This window comes from Pelodiscus sinensis, chromosome 13 (assembly GCF_049634645.1).
Source record: "Pelodiscus sinensis isolate JC-2024 chromosome 13, ASM4963464v1, whole genome shotgun sequence".
NCBI lineage: Eukaryota > Metazoa > Chordata > Testudines > Trionychidae > Pelodiscus > Pelodiscus sinensis.
Window position 1 is genome coordinate 25615049 of NC_134723.1, and position 21796 is coordinate 25636844.

Genomic DNA, 21796 nt, shown 5'->3' on the forward strand with positions numbered 1-21796 from the left:
AGCTTGAAATTGCTCTCTCTTGGCTTGAGGAAAAAGCTCAGTAAAACTGAAACAATTTATTATAGTTGAAGTCATATTTTGCTATCAGGGCTTGATAATTGGTGATTCAGAATTGATTAATTGCTCTTACGCCTTAGGAGGTCCAGATGTTTAAGCTCCTTGTCAGATGGTGTTGACTTGAAGAGACACTTTTGTTGCTGGTACTAATGACCAGGGAGTTAGGGGCGGAACCAGAGAACAAGTGCTCTGAATTGCCCAGGCAGTGCTCAAGGAAGCCAGCCCTGGCCCAGGCCCTGCCTCTTCTGGGGGCTCACAGTTGCCTCCTTGACACTGTGCTCAGGGCCCAGTGAAGTCTGTCAGCAGCCCTGGTTCCTCAGGAGATGGTGGACGAGTCTTTTAGTGGAACCTCTTGTGTGAAGGCACCCAGTAGACATGGCTCCCATAAGAAGCCCTGGGGTAATAAAAAGCCCAGAAAGAAAGGAGCTGGGTTCTATGGATGCTCTCGCTAGAGCTGTCAGGTCAATGTATGTTAGCTTCTAGGATTTGCTCCTCAGGAAAGACCTTGAGAAGAGACTACAACTGATGTGTGGTAGAGGATTGAGCCAGATAAAGTGTCAAATTTAAGGTCAGAAGGGACCACTAGATCATCTAGTCTGACTTCCTGTATGTCACTGGTCAACACTGCCCAGCACTCGTACACTAAACCCAACAACTGAAATGTGACCAAAACATTACAGCACACAAGAGACACACATTGCACCTCCGTGTCATAGGAAGATAACTGAAGGCACCTTAATGCACTAGCTCTCCAGGCCCCCACCATGATAAAGAAATGATTAGAGAAAGCTACTCTCAAATAAATCTTGGCAAGTGATGTTAATCCACATGCTGCAGAGGAAGGTGTAAAACCCCAAGGTTGTTGCCGTTCTGGCAATCCCTTCCCAACCTCATACATGGCAATCAGTTAAACCCTGGGCAAGTGAGCAAGAACCAGTCAGTCCAAGCACTTGAGAAAGTGAGAGAGAGAGAGAGAGAGAGAATGTATAGGATGCTCGGTGAAAATTCAGCCTTGGATATTCCCACCCAATATCTCATCTCCAGCCTTGACTATCCATAATACTTTGAAAAAGGAGATAAAAACCTACACAGAATACACTGGGGGGGGGGGGAAAATCCCTTCTTGACCCTGGCCAGTGACCAGCTGAAATCCTGAAGCAAAAGCATTATGAACATAAGACCAACTAGAAGCAAGACCCAGGGCTGTACACTGTGCTTATTACCATCACAAGCAACCTCATCATACAATTGTACTCACATTTATCTATTTATCTTTTAAAACTAATTAATTTTTTTGCCCTTCCACAACACCTATTGGGAGGCTGTTCAAGGAATTAACCCTCTCATATATCTAGTGGTTGAGCTAAAGGAGTCTGTGCTGGGGTTGCATCAGTCCCAGATACCAAGGAAAGTCCAGTCATTGTGATGGTACTGGCAGGAGGAACATTCCTGAAAGCAGCAGCAGTGCCCAACAGGGTCAAGGTGAGGGACAGGCACTGGCAGGAAGTTTTTCCTGGTGCTCCTTCTGGATGGCGGTGTGGAGAGAGGGGATTTAGTTCCTTCTTAACACAAAAGGTCCTCATGAAAGGGGAACCTGGAAGATTCTGGTGAGCTATGGACATTTCCTCCAGATGAAATATGTCTAGCAATACCAGAGGCAGTGCAGAAGGAAGCCTTATTTATCTTGGAGAGACAAGGGTTCTGGCAGACAGTACTGCATAATATATCTTCCAAAAGTCCTTAGTATTCAGTGAGTCCTTCTGTTGGAAGAGTGATCCTGGTACTGATGGGTCTGTAACTCAAGGATGCTTAATGAGCCTGTCAGTATATAGCTTCTTGGTATGTGGGTTTGTAGAAGTCTTCTTGATGGTGCTGGGTACCTTGATACAGTGTCTGGTGGTAGCCTTGCTGGTACTCCACAGCAGGATACAAGGTGTCTCTGCTACCAGATTCTCTTCTCCAAGACTGTGTCAGAGAGTGGGGTCTCTCATATTTGGTGACCTTCTAAGAGACTGAAGTCATCCCCAGGTTACTGGAGTTGATGAAGTCTCTGAAGGACACCGTGTGGCTGAGTCTGATATACAACAGGGAGGGGTATCAGGCAGGGGGGAAATCAGATTCCACTGATGTAAGGCAGTGCTCCAGGAGGAGCAGTTTCAGTTGGACTTTCCTCGTTTTCTGAGACCTGATCTCGAAACTAGAACAGAAACTTAGATGGCGTGTGAGCCTTTCCAAGGCAGCAGATGCAACTGGAGTGCCCATCAAAGAGAGGGGAAAGACTTGTAGCAGGTTTGGCAGGGCTTATATCCTGGAAAGCTGCCAACTGAGAAGGCCCAAGAAAACAACAACTTGGTTCTCAAAGGCAGACAGACAAGAAGAGGCAGACAGACAAGCATAAACTTCTAGAAAAGGTAAGTTAACAAAACATCTAAATGTACAATATAAACCAAAAATAAGTGTAAAACATATAGATAATGGATGCCACAGAACTCCAACTTGAGCCTAAAGCAGTTCATATGCAACTGGAGTTGTGCCGGTCTGTTCCTCTCTATGGGCATGTCTACGCTAGGAAATTATTTGGAAATAACTCCTAAAATAACTTTCAAAATAAGCTTATTCCCCTTGGAAAGCAGGAGCAGTTATTTTGAAACAACGGGATTGGTAGTGTGGATGCTCTGCTTGTTATTTCAAAATAACTTCCTCGTATAGATCAGTGCTATATGCTCTTGTGCTGGAGCATATGGCGCAGGCTGAACCCACATGCACTACCGGAATAAACAACCAAACCCCACAAATCTCTGACAGTATGGGCATGTACATATCTTCAGATGTAGCATCCACAAGGTTAAGAACTCGAAGAAGTAGCTCAAACGTCTCCTGCACATCTTTGAAGATGAAGAACCCATTTACATCCCACTCCAGTACTCGTCTTACCTTGGAGAGACATAAGTCCTAACGGTTCTTCCTTTACATTTTTCTCCAGGATCCCAGTTTGTTCATTACAGCAGCTGTGGTTTCAATGATAGGTGTTAACTTTCCAGTTATAATTCTCACTATAATCTACAAATTAGGGATCATTTATTGGAAACAAGGACAGAGTGAACACCATGGTTTTTTGGATGATGTAAGATTACAGGCCTGATGGATTACAGTATATGCCCTCAGCTTTATATTTTTATGTTAAAATATCTGATATTACCACATTTTCATTACTTTTGTGGCACTAAATACTACAGAGCACAGTGCCAGATGGCTTGTATTCAGCATAAAAATAATGCAAGGTCCATATGAAAAAGGCTCAGTGAGACTAACAGCGTGTATTCATTCTGCTTCCCTAATGCACATAGTTAAAACATTAGACTTAAATTCTGCTTTTCCATGTTAGAAGTAGAATAGCATATTGTGGAAATTATTTATGAATTCAAATTTATTTCAAATATTATTTGTATGTTTCTAGGGTCTTGGCATAACAGAGGAGCAAATATTCCTTCACTCTTTGGAAGATTATTTTGCCTTTTAGCCCCAAGTGAAGAAAGCAGAATTGTTTTAAAATGCATTAGGAGCAGAAGCAAAAACCTTTTTGCAGAGATTGTTATTGGTAAAAGCTCCTTTTTTTTTAAATGTATAAACAGCTTGAGTTCTAAACTTAACCAGATGGAAACGTGCCTACAAAGAGTTGGATGTAATTCAGAAGAGACTGACAGCCAATAGATGAGCCAATTTAGACCAACATATGCCAAAAATGGTCAATCATGTTATCTTAAGTGTGACTCTGCTGTGGCAGATGCCAACTCTATCCAAACAATTTTAAGTGTCTTTTTGGAAGAGAGGATTTTTTTACACACACGTAAAAAAATCATAATGCTTGATTTTTTTTAGAAATACTCCACCTAGTTTCAGCATTTCCACAAAGGTTTTTTTTTTAAAAAGATAAATCCTCTTGCAGCCTAACTAAACAAATGCTTTGAATCCATCAAAGACTTTTTTTAAAAAAAGAACCCAACACACTTCAGTGAAAATCCCCAATTTAGTTTAATATCTAATACAAAAAAAGCTTTGCACTCCTACAAATCATTTTAGTGCCTGTCATAAAAAGAAACGCTCACTGTTGAAAGCCTTGAAAACAAAGGAAACACTAGTGAGATAATGGTAGAGTACAGATTAAGTATGCTCCCCTCTTCTCACCAGCCCCGACAGGCTAAAATCAGAATTAGAGAATCTTTCTGAGGAATGATCCAGACTAGAAGAAAGATTTTTCTGCACAATTCATAATTAGGAAAACAGCAGATTACTGAGGGGACTGCATCTGACCTTCTGCAGATGCTCAGGTAACTTACTACTAACCTGTTTCAGGCTATAGCAGAGAAGGCCTCCCTTATAAGGATTCATTTTAAGGATTGCTTTCCTTGTAGTGAATGCAACACTAGCATGATTCTTTCTCTGTCATCTAACCTGAATGAGAATAGTCAGAAAGATGGAAAAGACCTACTTATTTATTAGTCTGTCCTGACAGTGCAGGTTTGTCCCCTTTGGCATATTCTCCAATACTTTGCACAGGATCAATTTTAGGCCCTGACTGCATTGAAATCACAGCCAGGTCACTGAACCCAGTTACATCTCAGTTGTCCCATCATCTTACAAACCTGGTGCCTGTTTAAACGGTGACCCGGGCAAGAGCTGAGTTTCCAGAATAGATTACAAAGCTAATCCCACAGGTGAACTATGACAACTGCTAAGTTAGATTTGCTTTATTTTCTGAACACTTTTACTAGATGACACCTCGAGCCATTTCTCCCCACGGTCTCCTCTTTTCTTCTGCATTTGGAAGGACAAGCAGTAGGGTCAGAGGGTACTCGAGGTCTGCATGTCCATTCAGTCTTTGGGATTTCTACTTCAGGTTACCAACATATATGTCAATTATTGCCTCCTGTTTATGGATTTTGTAAACATCTAATGGGCTATAGGGACACACTTTTACTCAGAGCCAGATTCACTTCAAGTAGGCCAACCAGCAATTGATAACTTTTGGTCACTATTACTTAGATACGAATTTGAATCATAATCTTAAAATAATGACTCATTATCCTGTCATTAGTCTCCTGAGCTGACTCGTTCTTACATATCTGTTTTAAATCCCCACACTTTACCTTCTATTTTCACAAATTTGTGATACTGTAAACTATTTTCATGACATATGCATTGATTAACCATGGTGTGCACTATATTTACTATATACAAACATACTCAAGATACAAGTAGGTTTTATCAGCATGAGTTTGGGATTTGGTGTATTAGTCAAGATCATCTATAAAGTTCACTCACATACGTTTTGATAAAACACTGACACCACACCACTCTTTGGCTACGTCTACACTTTAGTCTTCTTCCGCAAAAGCTTATGCAAATGAAGCGCAGAATGGCATATCACCATGCTTCGTTTGCCTAATTAATTAGCAGCTGCTTTTCCTCAAGAGGCTTTTGGGCAAAAAGGAGCTGTGTATATGGCTCCTCTTTGTGCAAAAACCCCCTCTCATGCAAGAGATATTCTTCCTCATTTTTTCAGGAAGAACAGCTCTTGCGCAAGAGGGTTTTTTTGCACAAAAAGGAGCTGTCTACACAGCTCTTTTTTGCGTAAAAGCCTCTTACACAAAAGTAGCTGCTAATTAATTATGCAAATGAAGTGCAGCAACATTCCATTCAGCGCTACATTTTCGTAAGCTTTTGCGGAAGAAGGCTACAGTGTAGATGTAGCCTTCCAGTGTTGGTGTCAATGTAAATCACATATTACAGGGTGTTGTGAATATAAAGATTGTGAGGTGCACCAATACTATGGTTCCGGGAATCTCTAAGTAGTTCAGATACATAGATAAGTCCTTTAATTACCCAAGCTCAACTGCACATGGAATTAAAAAAAATGTTTAAAAAGTCTCAAGTGATTGCAAGTGATTTACATTCACTGTTTAATACAAAATAATTAATGGCACTGGAGCCGAATATCTTGGGGAAGTTTTACCATGGGAGGAAATTTAGGCCAATTCTGGTTGCTTTTGAAAAACCCCTACATTAAAGCTATAAAACCTGCTACTGACCCAGAACTAAATCTTGCCTATTCTGAACCTCAAATTGGTGTAATTTGGGGACAAAACTCCAGTTTGATGAAGAAAGATTTCTCTGGCAGGTTAGTTTTAAAATCAACTAATAAAATAAGCTGTTTGGAATTGTTCAAGGGCTGGAATGTCAGAATAAAATTCCTGGGGGATGGATAGCAACAAGTTGGTGAGTGGCCAAAGGGGCATATTTAAAGTTACTTATAACATGAACTTAGCATATGAATAAAGCTTCCTCACATATACTATATACACACATACACATATCCACATCCATACACATTACATATATATTTATATGCGCATTATACCAACACTAAGGCAACATGTGGTGTTTTTACAAGAAAAATTTTTTCAATGGGGCATCACTTTGCCAGAACGATTCTTTTCATAAGAATTGGTGCCATTTTTAACAAAGCTATGTTTGGTCAGTCTGGAATTGATACGCAGTAACACAATCCCATATGTAGAAGATTAGGAACCTCTCTGGCCCTAACAATGCATAAAATTTAGCATACAAAAGACAGTACTGAAAAAGCTGCCGTAATTAGCTGCCTCGTATTTCAGTGTCTGCCTGCCTGAAAAGGAGAAAGCAGACATCCTGGCATAGCTCATTGAACAGTATTTTATAAAATAAATGTCTCCCCACATGAATGCAGTCTGCTATATGAGAAGCAAAAACCTAACACTGGTTCCCATTGTCCAGCATTCCTACTCAGCCAGGTCGCCTTACAGATTACTTTGCGAGAGAGCACTGTTTTGTAGCATGCTAGGAGGAATCACCTCTGGGAGAGAAGCTGGTAACATTTTTCCAAGTTTGACAGGAAACCTTTTGGGGAGGATTATATTACTGTCTTATTAGAAGGGAAATAGAAGAGCCAGAACAAATATAGATAATATTAGTAAGCAACCATCTCACCCAGGGCTGGCCGTAGTGGTGTGTGGGACCTGGAACAACCTCACACCTCTGCCCCAAGTCCCACCCTGCCTTTTCCTGCCCTGCCCCTTCCCACTCCTGCTCCATCTTGTCCTTACTCCACCCTCTCCCATAAACCTCCACCTGAGTGATATGGCTCAAGGAACTAGTGGGGGGGTTGGCAGCAACAGGAGTCGGGTTTGCCCCCACAAGTACCACGGTGGCAGGAAGCAGAGCAAACCAGTGCTAGCCTGCTCAGCTTCCCCACCTCCCAGCCACATTGCTCTGCTTTCCACTGCCAAAGAATGTCCCACCCCCTCCTACAAGCCCTGCCCACGAGCAAGATGGCTTGATCCACATTGCTCGGCTTCCCCGCTACTGCTAATGTGTGTGGGGATGGGCCTGACCTCTACTGCAGGTGCCACTCCTCCCCTCCCCCCAAAGTGCAGGGGCTGGAGCGGTTGCCCCGAACCTTCCAATGGATGGGAGAGAGCTCTGATCTCACCGAAAGCAGAAGCTTCAAGTAAGAGATTGGCTAACCATTATCTATTCCACTCTGCAGCAAAGATAGGCAATTTAGCAAGAGACTACCTTGGCTTAACCAGGAGATCCCAACTGATCTAAAAATAAATAAAGATTCCTGCAAAAAGTGGAAACTAGGTCAAATAAAGGGTGAATACAAACAAATAATACAAGTATACAGGGCAAAACTAGGAAGCCAAAGGAACAAATTAGCTAACTCTAGCTAGAGACGTAAAGGGCAACAAGAAAGCATTCTACAAATATATTAGAAAAAAGAGGAAGACCAAGAACGGGGTAGGCCCTTTTACTCAATAAAGAACAATGACAGAATGGGCGAATGACAGAGGTGCATAATGAGGGTTTTTTTGGTTTTCAGCAAGAAGGTTGTTGGTGATTGGATGCCAAACAGTGAATATCAGTGAAAATGGGGAAGGTTCAGAAGCTAAAATAGGAAAAGAAAGTTAAACATTACTTAGACAAGTTACAGGTCTTCAAGTAATGGGATGAAACGTAACCTAGAATACTATAGGAGCTGACAGAGGAGATATCTGAGCCATTAACTATCATTTTTGAAAAGTCATGAAAGACCAGAGAGATTCCAGAGGACTGGAAAAGGGCAAACACAATACCATCTATAAAAAGGGAAATAAGGACAACCCAAGAAACTACAGACCAGCCAACTTAATTTTTGTACCAGGAAAGATAACGGAGCAAACAAGTAAAGTTATCAGTTTGCAAACATGTGGAAAAAAATAAGGTGATAAGTAACAGTCAGCATGGATTTGTCAAAAACAAATCTTGCTAAACCAAACTGATAGCTTTTTTGACAAGATAACAAGTCTTGTAGATAAGGAGGAAACAGTAGACGTGTTATACCTAGAATTTAGTAAAGCTTTTGTTAAAGTATTGTATGACTTTCTCTTTAACAAACTAGGGAAATAACACCTAGATGGAACTAATATTAGATGGGCACATCATTAGTTGGATAACAATTTCCAGTAGTTATCCCTGGTTCATCGTCATGTTGTAAGGACATAACAAATAGGGCTTAACAGGTATCAGTTCTGGATCTGGTTCTGTTCAGTATCTTCATCAATGATTTAGATAATAGCATAGAGAGTACACTTATAAAATTTGCCAATGATACAAGCTGGAAGGGGTTGCAAGTGCTTTGGAAGATAGGATTAAAATTCAAAATGCTCTGGACAAACTGGAGAAATGGTCTGAAGTAAAAAGGATGAAATTCAATAAGGACAAATGCAAAGTATTCCACAGCAATCCATTATACACATATAAAACGGGAAATGACTACCTAGGCAACCGTATTATGGAAAGGGATCTAGAGGTCATAGTGGACCAAAAGCTAAATAGAGGTCAACAATGCAACACTTGCAAAAATAAAGCAAACATCATTCTGGGATTCATTAGCAGGAGTGCTGTAAGCAAGACACAAAAAGTAATTATTTCACTCTACTCTGTGCTGATTAGACCTCAGCTGGAGTATTGTGTCCAGTTCTGGACATCACATTACAGGAAAAATGTGGACTGGGTTTGTTTGGTCTGGAAAAGAAAAGGCAGAGGGACATGGTAACAGTTTTCAAGTACCTAAAAGGTTGTTTCAAAGAGGAGGGTGAAAAGCTATTCTCCTTAACCTATGAGGAAAAGACAAGCAGCAATGGGTTTAAATTGCAGGAAGGGAGGTTTAGGTTGGACATTAAGAAATTTTCACATCAGGGTGGTTAAACACTGAATAGCCTAGGGAGGTTTTGAATCCCCATCATTGGAGATTTTTAAGAGCAGGTGAGATGCACACCTGTCAGGGATGATTCAGATGGTGCTTGATCCTGCCATTAGTGCAAGGGACTGGACTTGAGGTCCCTTCCAGTTCTATGATTCTATGGCTGGTATATGCAGAAGATAGAACGATACACAACTATGGATATTTCTCTTTTTTATTTAAAATGGTAAGTTTTGAAGTTAAAACAACTATCAAAGATTTCACTATATTCCAAGAGATGTGTCTTAATTTAAGCAGCCTTACATCTCTGCAGTTTGAAATCAAATTCAGAAAATAGGGAGGTTTTCATATAATCTCTGAATTACTCTTCTCCAACTATTTATTATTTAAACCATTAATTATGTTACATTGCTTAATTTCATACAGGCTGTTGTGGTTGTTTTTTTTTTTTTTTTTTCAACTATAGTACATCTCTGCTGAGGCTTGTGAATGAGCTGCTTGTGTTTGGCATTCTCATTACTTTCCTACACAACAATGTCCACAGAATTCAGATATAGCAAACTAAAGGTTCTCAAAATTTGAAATTGGCTAACAAATATTTCTGTTTGCTGATAGAATAGACTAAGATAAGTTAGATGTTTTCAAGTCAGCAGGGCCTTGTGAAATTCATCCTAATATTCTTAAAGAAATAATTGAAACAATCTTAAAACCATTAGCAATTATCTTAAGAAAGTCAAGAATAGGTCATGTCCCAGGCAACTAGAGAAGGGCAAATGCAGCACCTTTCAAAAAGGAAACAAAGAGGACTGAGGGAATTATAGACCTGACAGCTTATTTTCATTAGGGATGTTAAAAACAGTTTAATACAGTAACCAAGTATCCACTAACAAAAATCTTAGCTTTATACAGCAGAGTCCACAGCGAAGCCTTTCTGGGAACGGAGTCAGCAGCTCTTGCCGGCTCTTAGGGAGGAAGTTTTGCTGACCTGCCACAGTAAAGCTGCCTCTCTGGAAACTGAGTGTAACCAATACTATTAACCAATAAGCATTAGCTTATCAAACGGTTCATCGCTTATACTCTTAGGCTATGTCTAGACTGCAGACTTCTTTCAGAAGAAGCTTTTTTCGGAAGAGATCTTCCAAAAAAAAACTTATTTCAAAAGAGAGCATCCACACTGCAAAAGTGCATCGAAAAAGTGATCTGCTTTTTCGAAAGAGCATTCATACTGGACACTTTCTCACATGTAAGCTGTGATTGCTATGGACGGACTGGCCACAAGGGCACCTGTGCTTTTTCCTCTTCTCCATCCACAGATAGCTCTTTCTCAAAAAGGCTTCTTCCTTGTAGAATGAGAATTACCAATGCTGGAAAAACCCTCTGTTCTTTCAATGTTCTTGTGGAAGAACAGTATTGCAGTGTGGACTTTCCTTAAGTTGTGTCAGTAAAACAGCTGTTTTTCTGACAAAACTCTGTAATGTAGATGTACCATAACATCCCTACTTTCAATACCTGGAAAAATACTGGAACAAACTAAATTAACCAATTTGCAAACACTCAGAAGATGCTAGAGTTACGAATAATAGTCAATATGGATTTTTCAAGAATAAATTAAGCCAAACTATCCTAATTTCCTTTTTTGACAGGACTATTCTTTTAGCGGATGTGGGAGACGCTGAAGATATGGTAGTTTTTTCAGTAAGGCTTTTGCTGACAGTCCCTCGTGATAGCCATATAAGTAAACAAGGGGAATGTAGTTTAGATGAAATTGCTATAACGTGGATTTTTTTTTTTTTTTTTTTTTTTACAATTAGTTATACATGCTCAAGAAGTACTTATCAATGGTTTGCTCTCAGACTGAGAGGCTGTATCCAATAGGGTTCTAGTAGGGTTTCTCTTGGGTCTGGTACCATTTAATACTTTCATTAATGACTTGAATAATGGAGTAGAGAGTATGCTTATAAAATTTGCAGATGATGCCAAACAGAGTGGTTGCAAACACTTCAGAGGATGGGATTAGAATTCAAAACCACCTTGACAAATAGGAGAATTTGTCTGAAATAAAAAAGATGAACTTGGACAAAGACAAGTCCAAAATACTACTACAGTGATCAACTGCTGTCCAGGTCCACTAAATGTAGGACAAAAAGAAATGGGCATAACAAGGGAGAGTTAGGTTAAAAATTAGGAAAAGCTGTCTAACCGTAAGTGTAGATAAAGCACTTCATTAGCACCAAGAGAGGTTGCGGAGTACCAATTTTGGAGGTTTTAAAGAACAGATCAGAAAAACACGTGCCAGGGAATGGTCTAGATATATTTGATCTTGTCTTAATGCAGAGGAGTTGAATGTCCTTTCCAGTCCTACGTTTCTTTGATTCTATGAAACTTAAGAGTATGTCCTGAAAAACTATTTCTTTTAAAATGAGGAGTGGAGAGGACAGAAAAGGACTCGGAAACTGAGTAGTATACACACACACCATCTTTGCCAAAGCTCCACTGCTTTGTGCACACTCCTGCTTGCAGCCTCTTCAATTTCAGCTTTGTGCTATTACAGGTGAAAAGCCTTTTAGGCAGAACATAAATTACTAACAGTGAAAGTGACTAGACCCAATGCAGTGTCAAAGTGCACAGAAGTAAAACTGGGAAAAAATTATGTCAAAAACATCTTTTACTTATAGTCCTCTATATATTCACACAGTTATACAGGAAATCATTTTCAAAATAAAGTTTTTGTGCATTCAGGGATATTGTTTTTAAGGATATTTGGTAGTGGGGAATCTCTTCTATGCCTCACTTTGGGGTTTTTTTCAGGTGTGTCAGGAGGAAATCACAATTTTGTATGAAGCTTTGTAACAGGTAGGACCAAGTTCTGTTTATTGAAATCACTGTTAAGTGAAAAATATTTTTGGCATAATTTTTTCCCAGTTTTACTTCTGTGCACTTTGACACTGCTTTGGGTTTAGTCACTTTCACTGTTAGTGACTTATGTTCTGCCTAAAAGGCTTTTCACCTGTAATAGCACAAAGCTGAAACTGAAGAGGCTGCAAGCAGGAGTGTGCACAAAGCAGCACAATGTAGCAGAATCTAGCACTCCTTTGGATTAAAATGGAGATTTTTGCCACATGAAATGTAAGTTTGGCTGAAAAAGCTCCTGCTACCCACATGAAAGATAAAGATTACATACAAAGAGTCAGGACTTTGGCATATTTAAGAAAGGTCTAAACACAGGCTTCCTTTTGCTCTTTGGTTCTGCATTACATTCTCTGCTGAGCCAGTGAATATCTGGCTCTCTCCCATAGTGAGCCAAAATCATCCTGATCTGTTAAAGTGAATCGACTGATATTAGCCATGTATTTGTGGAACCTACTGAATTAGGTACATCTATTGTGGGAGAGGTATTTGGATCTACACACTTCTGAGGCCACCTTTCCACACAGGAAGAATTATATTAATACAATTCAGCAAGTAAATATGTAGTTTACACATACAACAAATTGAGATTTTAAAAGCAAAGATGTTAATACTCCTGTCAGAGCAGTAAGCTTCTAACAAGTTATCAACTAAACATTACAGAATTAGACTTATTGCATGTAAGTAGGTGAACATACATTTCCTATTCTAAAAAAATAAGCTAGCTATTTGAATTTATAAATGAACTATGCATTGATTTGCAATAGGGTTTCAAATACAATTGTAACTGAGACTGACCTTCACACTCCATTTCCCATAATTATTTGAAAATGAACACTTTTTCTCTTTTCACACTGTACTTTTCAAAATATATATTAGTTTTACTGCAAGGCCAAAAAAATCATCTGAGTACTTTAGACTACATTCATATGCTGTAACAAGATGATGTACAGCATGCAGACTTATTTTTCTTTTCATGCTATAGGTAAAAATCTATCCTCTGTCTCCTGGATGACCAAGTTGAAAGCTTGATAGGACACATTTTAGGTTGGTGTGACATAAGTGTTTTAGTCGACCGTTTTATTAATGGCAATTTTATTAATGGCTACAAAGCACTGAAAACCAGAAATGAACAAGGACGGCACATTAGTCTTTCAACTCTTGAAACCAAGTTTAAATCCTGCCTTAGGTCACAATTTCCTTCCTGTGCCTTCACATCATAAAGCCACTAGGTAATTTGGTACAACTGGCTGTCACTACGTAAGACAGAGTTAGCATTGGAACAATATTGGGGTATCATAGGTCAAGATTAAATTGGAGAGCTGTTTGTAGTGAAACTTGTCTAGTGCCTCTTAGTGCTCTCTATGGCTCCAGCAAATTCTATGAATCTGTTAAAATTTTCAAGACACTGACAAAAGTGCTTGCCTGGAAGACTATTTGGAAGCTCAACTAGAGCAGAATGTAGCTGTCTGCATGATTGGTGGCATAAGTGGCACAAACTGCATTGATTCACTATTTGCTTTCAGTGGCAATTCCAAGGGTAGACCTATGCAGTCTTCCATAACTTGGGGCCTGGCTATAGAGGAGTCTGTGTCTCTCCCTATGTGCCACCACAGGTAGTGTGGTTTGCTAGAGCTCTCAAGCTATTGAACCCTGCTGTTAAACAGGAAGCTGAGGCCAAAGATCTTCATCTCTACAACAAAAGCAGTTTGTTCACTTCTACAATCAGAGCAAGTCAGCCTCTTGTGGATAAGGTAATATCCATGGACTTAATAGACAGACTTGATTTATGGCTTATTATAATAATAGAGAACCTACTAAATCCCACCCCTCCATGACTGGAGAGGTATCAATGGGACACTTCACCTTGAATGGTCCCTTGAAACATGTTCTACCTTGTATTTTTTGTGTGACACTTCAAGAACATTTTCCAGACCTGAAGAAGAGCTTTATGTAAACTAATTTGAAAGCTTATCTTCCTTAGCAACAGAAGTTGGTCCAATGTTACCTCATCCACCTTGTCTTACTGGGTACTTTAGAAATTTTAAGACATGTACAGTCAGAGCCAAGAATGCTGACAGCCATAACTGTAGTTTTATAATACTTTTGAATTGTAGTATTTTGCCATCACCATCACACTTAGTGGGGCATTGTAAATACATAACACTACTGCCGAATCCACTAATTTAAGCTTTAGTTTATGGCTTTTGAAAGTAAAGATTCCATTCTTCTGCCTTCTAATTGGGAGGTTTGATTTCTTGAGAAGGAAAGATAAGTGTCAAAACTCCTAGCAACCTGTGTTGGTTTCAGCCGTAATCCCTAACATACCAGGTTAAAAAAAAACCCCTTAAACTTCTCCAGTGCTCCAATGGACCAAACTACCATCTGATAAATGTAATATGAAGGACAAATGACATTCTCCACAGAGGAACAGAACAATCAACAAAACACTGAGAAGCCATCTCTGTGAACATTGTTTAAACACAGATGAGATTCTAAGTGAGAAGCACAGTAATCTCAAAACAATTTATAATTTATGTAAAAATCCAGTAGTTTATAATCTTAAATTACTGTTTTCCCACCCACCCACACACACACACACACACACACACACACACACACGTACGTCAAATTAGCATTAATGGAAGTTACTTGGGATACACGGAGAGAGAAAAATATTTTAATTTATCCTCTACAAATTAATGGCTGCATATTCAGCATTATAAAACATGTTTGCATATCATAATTAAAAATGTGGTAAATGAAACTTTAGAAATAAAAGGTTGAGGGTCCTATAATCAGACTCAACTAAATCTGTTCCAGGATCGCTCTCATTCAGTCCAGTAATACACCACTCTCTGCAAAACAGTCCAGAGCTCAAACACATTAGCTACACAATAAAGTAATACTATGGCTAGTGCAGCTCATGTGTGCAACATAATGCATCAGCATAACTACCTGATAACTTGGGGTGTAGTAAGTAGTTCATACTTCCATTTCCAATGGGAAAACCAGAACTAAAGATACACTGAGAAATTGAGAGCAGGGAACGCTAATCTCAAGAATATTGCACAACAGCTACTGTAAAATAAGCTTGTGCTGGGGGAGCAGATGGGAGTATTTACCAGTATTTGTACATAACATATATAAATGCATGATTTTAAAATAAAAAATAAGCTTTTACTAAGAGCACAGATATTCTTCAGTAGGACCTAGCTAATAAAGAAGCTCTTTATAGAATTAAATAATTGTGTTTTTCTTCTAACAAATATTTATTTTGGGTGATGGAGTAAAATTTGGATGCACAATATCATCCTACTCTGACTGATCATCCAAAATTTCAGATTATATAATACTAATACCTAAGGCAATATAATTGGTTATCAATGTCACTGACATTACTGAGCACTGCAAACAATTACTTTTACTAAAACAATTTGAAGCTATCTTTTGGGTGAATGCAGGGCAATACTCCCACAGCTGCTATTAAAATCATATCTGTTCTTATTCTGAGCATGTTACTGACAAAATATTGGCTTCTCTGGGGAACTGCCAAAAAGCTGTAAGAGTTGTTTCAACAGGACACATTTCTATTCACAAGATAAATAATTTAATGAGTAATAATTAATCTATGCGCAGATTTACAATGGAGGTCTAAAGTTTTCTAGCTAAGTGTTTATGCAACATGGTTTTAAACTGGATTTTGGTGGACATTGGATATCTTCTCTTTAATGTAAAATTTACATTTAATTTTCCCATGCTGTAAAGAAAATTGACCATTTCAAATCTGAATTTCAAACATATTTAAATGCTGTTATGGATTATCTATTAGTCCTTTGGGCTCCTAATAGAGTACAGTGCTTCCACAGTCATCCTCCATCTCTTGTGATCCTTCGTGATAGTCTTGATTTGATCCCACATTAAGCCAGCTGCTTTTACTTCGTCCAGGAAGCTTTGTCACCATGTTTGTTCGGGACATCTCCTTTTCCCCTTGGGATTCCATTCTAACGCTTGTCTCATGATACATTCCTCACAGTCCTTATGCAGGATGTGGCCTGCCCATTGCCATTTTCTCTTCTTAATCTGGACCTCCACTGGTTTCTGATTTGTTCTGGTCCACAAGGTTTCATTTGGCATTCTATCGTACCACTTTAGCGGAGAATGTGTCTAAGGCATTTATTGTCATGTTATGGAGCCAGGCATAAAATGGTGAAGCCACTTGCACTAGAGAAATATGTATTCACATTTGTAAAAAAACCCAGATTTGCTAACTGCAGCAAATTATAACAATATCTAGAGAAATGTATGTCTTTATCCTTATATTCTGGGTACAGACAGTTTTTGCTGGGAATAAAAATAAATAAATCTAAGCTCAAGATGTTTAGAGCCGTTAGACTGATACTTGCTTTGAGAAGCAGTAATTTTAATCAATTAGGATATGCATCTCAAACAAGTATACATGTAAAGAAATAATTAACACAAGAATTAGAAAGGTGTAAATACTTCCTGAAACAAAAAATGGATTTAAATGGCATTACTTAGTCCAGACTTCTTCACTCTAGCATGGCAAGCTTTGGTTTTATAACTATAGAAGGCTGATTTAATCTCGTGGACCTGCTCCCAGTTCACGAGACTTCCAAATATTATGTAAATATGTCGTTTCAGAACAGTGCTGTATTAGTTCTGCTACCCTAATGTTAACAGTGTCTACAGCTGTTCTCAGCAACCATGAGAGGATTTCAAAATGATTTTCTCATCAGAGACCATAAATAAGGGATTCTAAACACAACATTCCCTTCCCCAAAACTTTGCACACTTCTACTTTTTCAAGTCCTGCTAAGCTGCATTCCTCCAGGTCAGGAAGTCCTCAAAATGCCTATTTAGAGAATAGCCTGTGAAAATGCATGACATATGAACACACAAATCTAAGCCTAACAAATTCAGAGCCAAAATTTTACATCTCTAACAAACATGAAGATCAGTAAGTGAAGTGCTGGTATTATTTTGCCTCACAAGGCAAGACATAATACTTATTTCAATCTCCCATATCTTTGATGGAGTTTGGCAGAGCTGTAGCAGTGGCAAAACAAAGTCCATTTGTAACTATCCTGACTTCCAACAATTATCTTCTCTTTTAGTTCTAGAAAAATATATAGGATATGGGGGGAAAATCTCATTATTATGGTCAGTATAGAAGCTTTCCCAATATCCTTCATTCCCCGACCTCTCCAAAACTGATGATGCGATGTGTGTTGGCTAAAAAGATGACCCTCTCCTACAATAGCAGAAACATGAATGCTCTGAAGTACACTGTACACAGAAAAAACTTTTTTGCAATTAAGATGCTTTAGTTTCATTTCAGCACCTTGCTGCCAAAGCAGGCCTACTGTATCATGTATTCTAGCAAAGGAATTACTGATCTGTTTCAGATTACTTTCAACATACTGCTAGTGTTAGATCTGTTTTTAGGCAATGAACAGAATATATAAGCCTGTTAATATGTACGCAATTGTCTATTCAGAAAAACTTGTCACCACAATTGCATTCAGATAGCAATCACTAAAACATGTAAAATGTCAAGTAATGTGTCAAAGTTACAAAATCTTTAAGAAAATTGAAATGTTATTAAATATAGCTTTTGTACATAATTCAGTACACATAGCAGCAGATATAAGGTATTTAATTTAACAAAAATCTAGTTGAGTTATTTGAAGTTACATCATACATGAAAGGAAAAAAGTCTCAAAAGGAACTTTTATCAAACTTGTTCTGGTAGTAGAGATTATTATATTGTTTGTCATCTTTGCATTGCTAAAACAAATTTAAATAGGAGACATTCTGTTAGGGAAAAACAAAGGGAGGCAGCTATAAACAGATATTTGAACTGTTGCCATAGATTAACATGATTTTATCTTGCTTCTGCACTTCAAGACTGAAGGTCATTCATCTTTGTATTCTGGCATTCTTTTTACAGTAATTATTGAAGATATGTTATGTATTGGCACAGATTATTTTTCTCGTACATAATTTTAATAGAGAGAAGGAGACTAGCCAACAAAGAAGAAATCAAAAACTCAGCCTCCTTTAATTTGACAAGTTTTTGTAGATAACTTTATGACAGGTTCAGCTAAAAGGAAAGTTACAAAATTAAAACAAGTAAATAATTTACATTTGCAGCTGCATTTCAAATATGTGTTCAATAACTTTGGGTTCTTCAATTCCTGGGTGTCCATATGGAGGCACCCACATGCCCAATTTTCACAAGTGAAGAGGACTTGCAGCTTCCATTAACTTAAAAAAAAAAAATCAAGCACAAGTCAGGCAACCAAATTAGCGAAAGCTGAAAATTCTGTCTTAGATCTTGTCCTTTTTCTTATCTTACTCATTTGGAAGAAGTTTACTTTCTTGTTTTATTAGGAAGTGTATACCTTTACAAATCTTAACAGGTGACCTGAAACAGTTTACTTCCAAGACTTGAGTTCAACATCCAAGATTCTTCTCCAATAGTTAATAACTAAGGGCTTATCTATAGAGGGAAATTGACCAGCATAATTATACTAAAAATATGTATGATGTCCCTTGTGGGCACATTTATTCTGCTAGTAACAGTAGTTAAACCAGAAAAAAGTATCTCTAGTCTGGATAGCAGTGTCCACACAGAGAATTGTATGAGGATGAAATTAGAATATGAAGGTAACGTTATACCTATACATTTCCCCATGCAGATACAATCTTAGGGCCCAGTCACATGAGGTCTTGCAAGCAGCAGAGGGATTTCTCAGAATGTTGTAGGATTATGCTTTGGGTACAGAAGCCTATACGGTTATTAGGACAGTAGCTCTAACAATATTTTGGTTCATTTTTCACATAACCATGTAAAATTATGTACCATTCTTTCACAAGCTAGCCTAACTGAACTTCAATAGTTCCCTAGCATCATGCTTGAAATAAAGTTGAATGGAGTTGTCTTACAATGTATGTCAAAGATAGTACCTTGAACTCTCGTCTTGGCAAGTAAATAAATGGGAAGCTGTATTTTATGTTTTGCATTATAACATTTATGTTATGTCAAATTATATTCTGTTAATTAGGGATTTTAAATAGTGCTTAAAATACATATTATTTCCTCTTTAATGGAACAATTATGAAGTTTTCCAGACAGGAAAATACAAAGTTGTTTTGAAGGAATGTCAAATTTGAGGTTGCTAACTAGAGGTATTTTGCTTTGTTGCTCTTAAAAAGGAAACATAATTTTAATCCAGGGAATCATTTAATAACTAAGTACATCTTACTTTTTAGCATACAAATTCAAGTTAACAGAATCACATTAAAAATATAAAACATCTTTACCAGCCAATGGTGGAAATCAAACTAGTCTTTATACTGCTTAATAATGCAGTTGAAACAATTCCATCTTTGCCAGCTGAAATGATCTATATCACCTGACAAGTGATTGCCAATGAAATGTATAAACATCTTCAACTGCCTTAAAATATGCATTGTTAATCTGCAATAAAGTGAGAGTTTTTCAAAAGCTCTCACACACCTCATTAAATATTCAAAAATCGGACAGATGTAGAAATAAATCCTTTGGTTAAAGAAGTTATGCTGCGCTGAGATACTGCAAAACACCTGAAACCCACCAGGAAATGTCTGAATTTTTTATGTTTTTAAACCAGAGCTGTCTTCAGTGCAGTCTTGTATCATCCTTTAACCAGGAGCAGAAATGTAATCCTGCATCACACACTTAGCATGAACAATTTCCACAGCCCTTCACACTGTTGATAATTTCCTCTTGAAGTTTCTTCCTTTCCTCTTCTTTGGACATATGATTATTTCTCTCTTCCCATTTTTGGTTGTTATTACTATTTAGTATTCTGCTGCTTTGTGTGTGCCACATCTCATAGTACAGACTGCTGGGATTGGCAAGAAGCTCTAAATGGCTCCCACGCTCAGCAACTTTACCCTGTAAAACATATATAAAGTTAACATTCAATCACTATGAGCTCTCTGGAGTACGAAGGTGACAAAAGCATGGCCCAGACAGTTTCACAGTGTAGTTCACAGAAATCCTTCTCATTAATATGGAGGTGAAATCTACAGGGACAAGCTCACAGAGGAACTCGGTCTCCACAGAGAGCTGCTGTTGCTTCTGGGTTATAAAAATTAGATGCAGTCCTCAGGTTTCAGCTGGGCAAAGTTCGTGTCTTGGTACATAAAAGTTTCACCAGTTTAAACTAAAGGTACAACTTTTTACATGTGCTAAACCTATTTTAAGACTAGGATTTATTATCATTATTAAACCAATGCAAAGGCATATATGGATGCTTCAAAACCATCTGCCCTATCTTGACTTAGTTTAAGATCACTAAGAATGGATTTATGCTAAACCGAATTAAGTGATTCTTAAGCCAAAAATAACAATGTCCACATAGGCATTTGCATAATTAAATGTGGTTTTAAACCAATTTTTTAAGTTCATTTGGCTCAACCCTTGTGATTTGATACGGCCTCAATAGCTTCTTTGTTTGAATATTCAACTAAAATTGAGAACTAGGGTGTGTGTGTGTGTGTGTGTGTGTGTGTGTGTGTGTGTGTGTGTGTGTGTGTGTGTGTGTGTGTGTGTGTGTGTGTGTGTGTGTGTGTGTGTGTGTGTGTGTGTGTGTGTGTGTGTGTGTGTGTGTGTGTGTGTGTGTGTGTGTGTGTGTGTGTGTGTGTGTGTGTGTACTTTCCATGGATCCAAAAATTAAGCTCTCTTATTAAAAGCTAGAAATGTGTTATTTTGATTAATATAAGCAGAAAATACTAAAACCTGTGATGTAATATTTACATGAGACAGCAAAGCTGTTACACAATTTTCCAGCTCCTTTTCCTTTCCTGATCCTTATTTAATTGGCTGCCACTATTGTACCCTGCACACATGCGTCAACCGTGTTTCATGAACCAGCTTGCCAGCGGGGAATGATGCATCTGTTACCTGACCGAGCACATCATTCAGTCTCTACTGAAGCAGGAGCTTGGAAAAGCAAGACAATTGATGAACCTAAGCATCCCAGATGTTCAGCTAACACTAATGAATTAGTTTAATTGTGCTTCTTTTTAAATCCAACAATTATACGTAGTATAATATAAAACACTCTTACTGTGTTGTGATGTTATGTTATTCACAGATTGGCTCATTACATATTATTATAAACCACACTAAATGTTGTGCTAGGTATGACTTTTTATAGAAAAGTAGAGGCACATGAACATATGCTATTTGACTGCTTAGCAAAAGCAGCAAACAGCAGACAGGTGGGAAGCAAGTTTAGTCCATTATCTAATTTTGTCTCTGCCACCTGAATTTCAATGATATTGAGCAATACCATTAACTCACTTAGAAAGTTTCTTGTTAAGAAATTCCAGCAATCATTTAACATACCAAAGAAATTTGCTTTCTTTTAGATATATACATTTTAATATTTTAATCACTGAAGATTTTAATGGATGCAAGCAAATGAATAGCAAATAAAACAGTTGAAGAGCACACACTATTAAATTTAACAA

At 38.1% G+C, this 21796-nt stretch overlaps 1 protein-coding gene and 1 long non-coding RNA gene across 2 annotated transcripts in view; one reads left to right on the plus strand and one right to left on the minus strand.

The window, feature by feature from the left end:
* Positions 1 to 21796, plus strand: part of LOC142831230 (uncharacterized) — a 65097-nt gene that overhangs the window by 24402 nt on the left and 18899 nt on the right. The gene's annotated exons all lie outside the window — the stretch shown is intronic.
* Positions 17912 to 21796, minus strand: part of ABCB7 (ATP binding cassette subfamily B member 7) — an 86115-nt gene continuing 82230 nt past the window's right edge. The window contains exon 16 of the mRNA XM_075940890.1: positions 17912 to 20213. Coding sequence (XP_075797005.1) covers positions 19995 to 20213 — 219 coding nt within the window. The 3' untranslated portion in view covers positions 17912 to 19994. The remainder of the gene's footprint in view (positions 20214 to 21796) is intronic.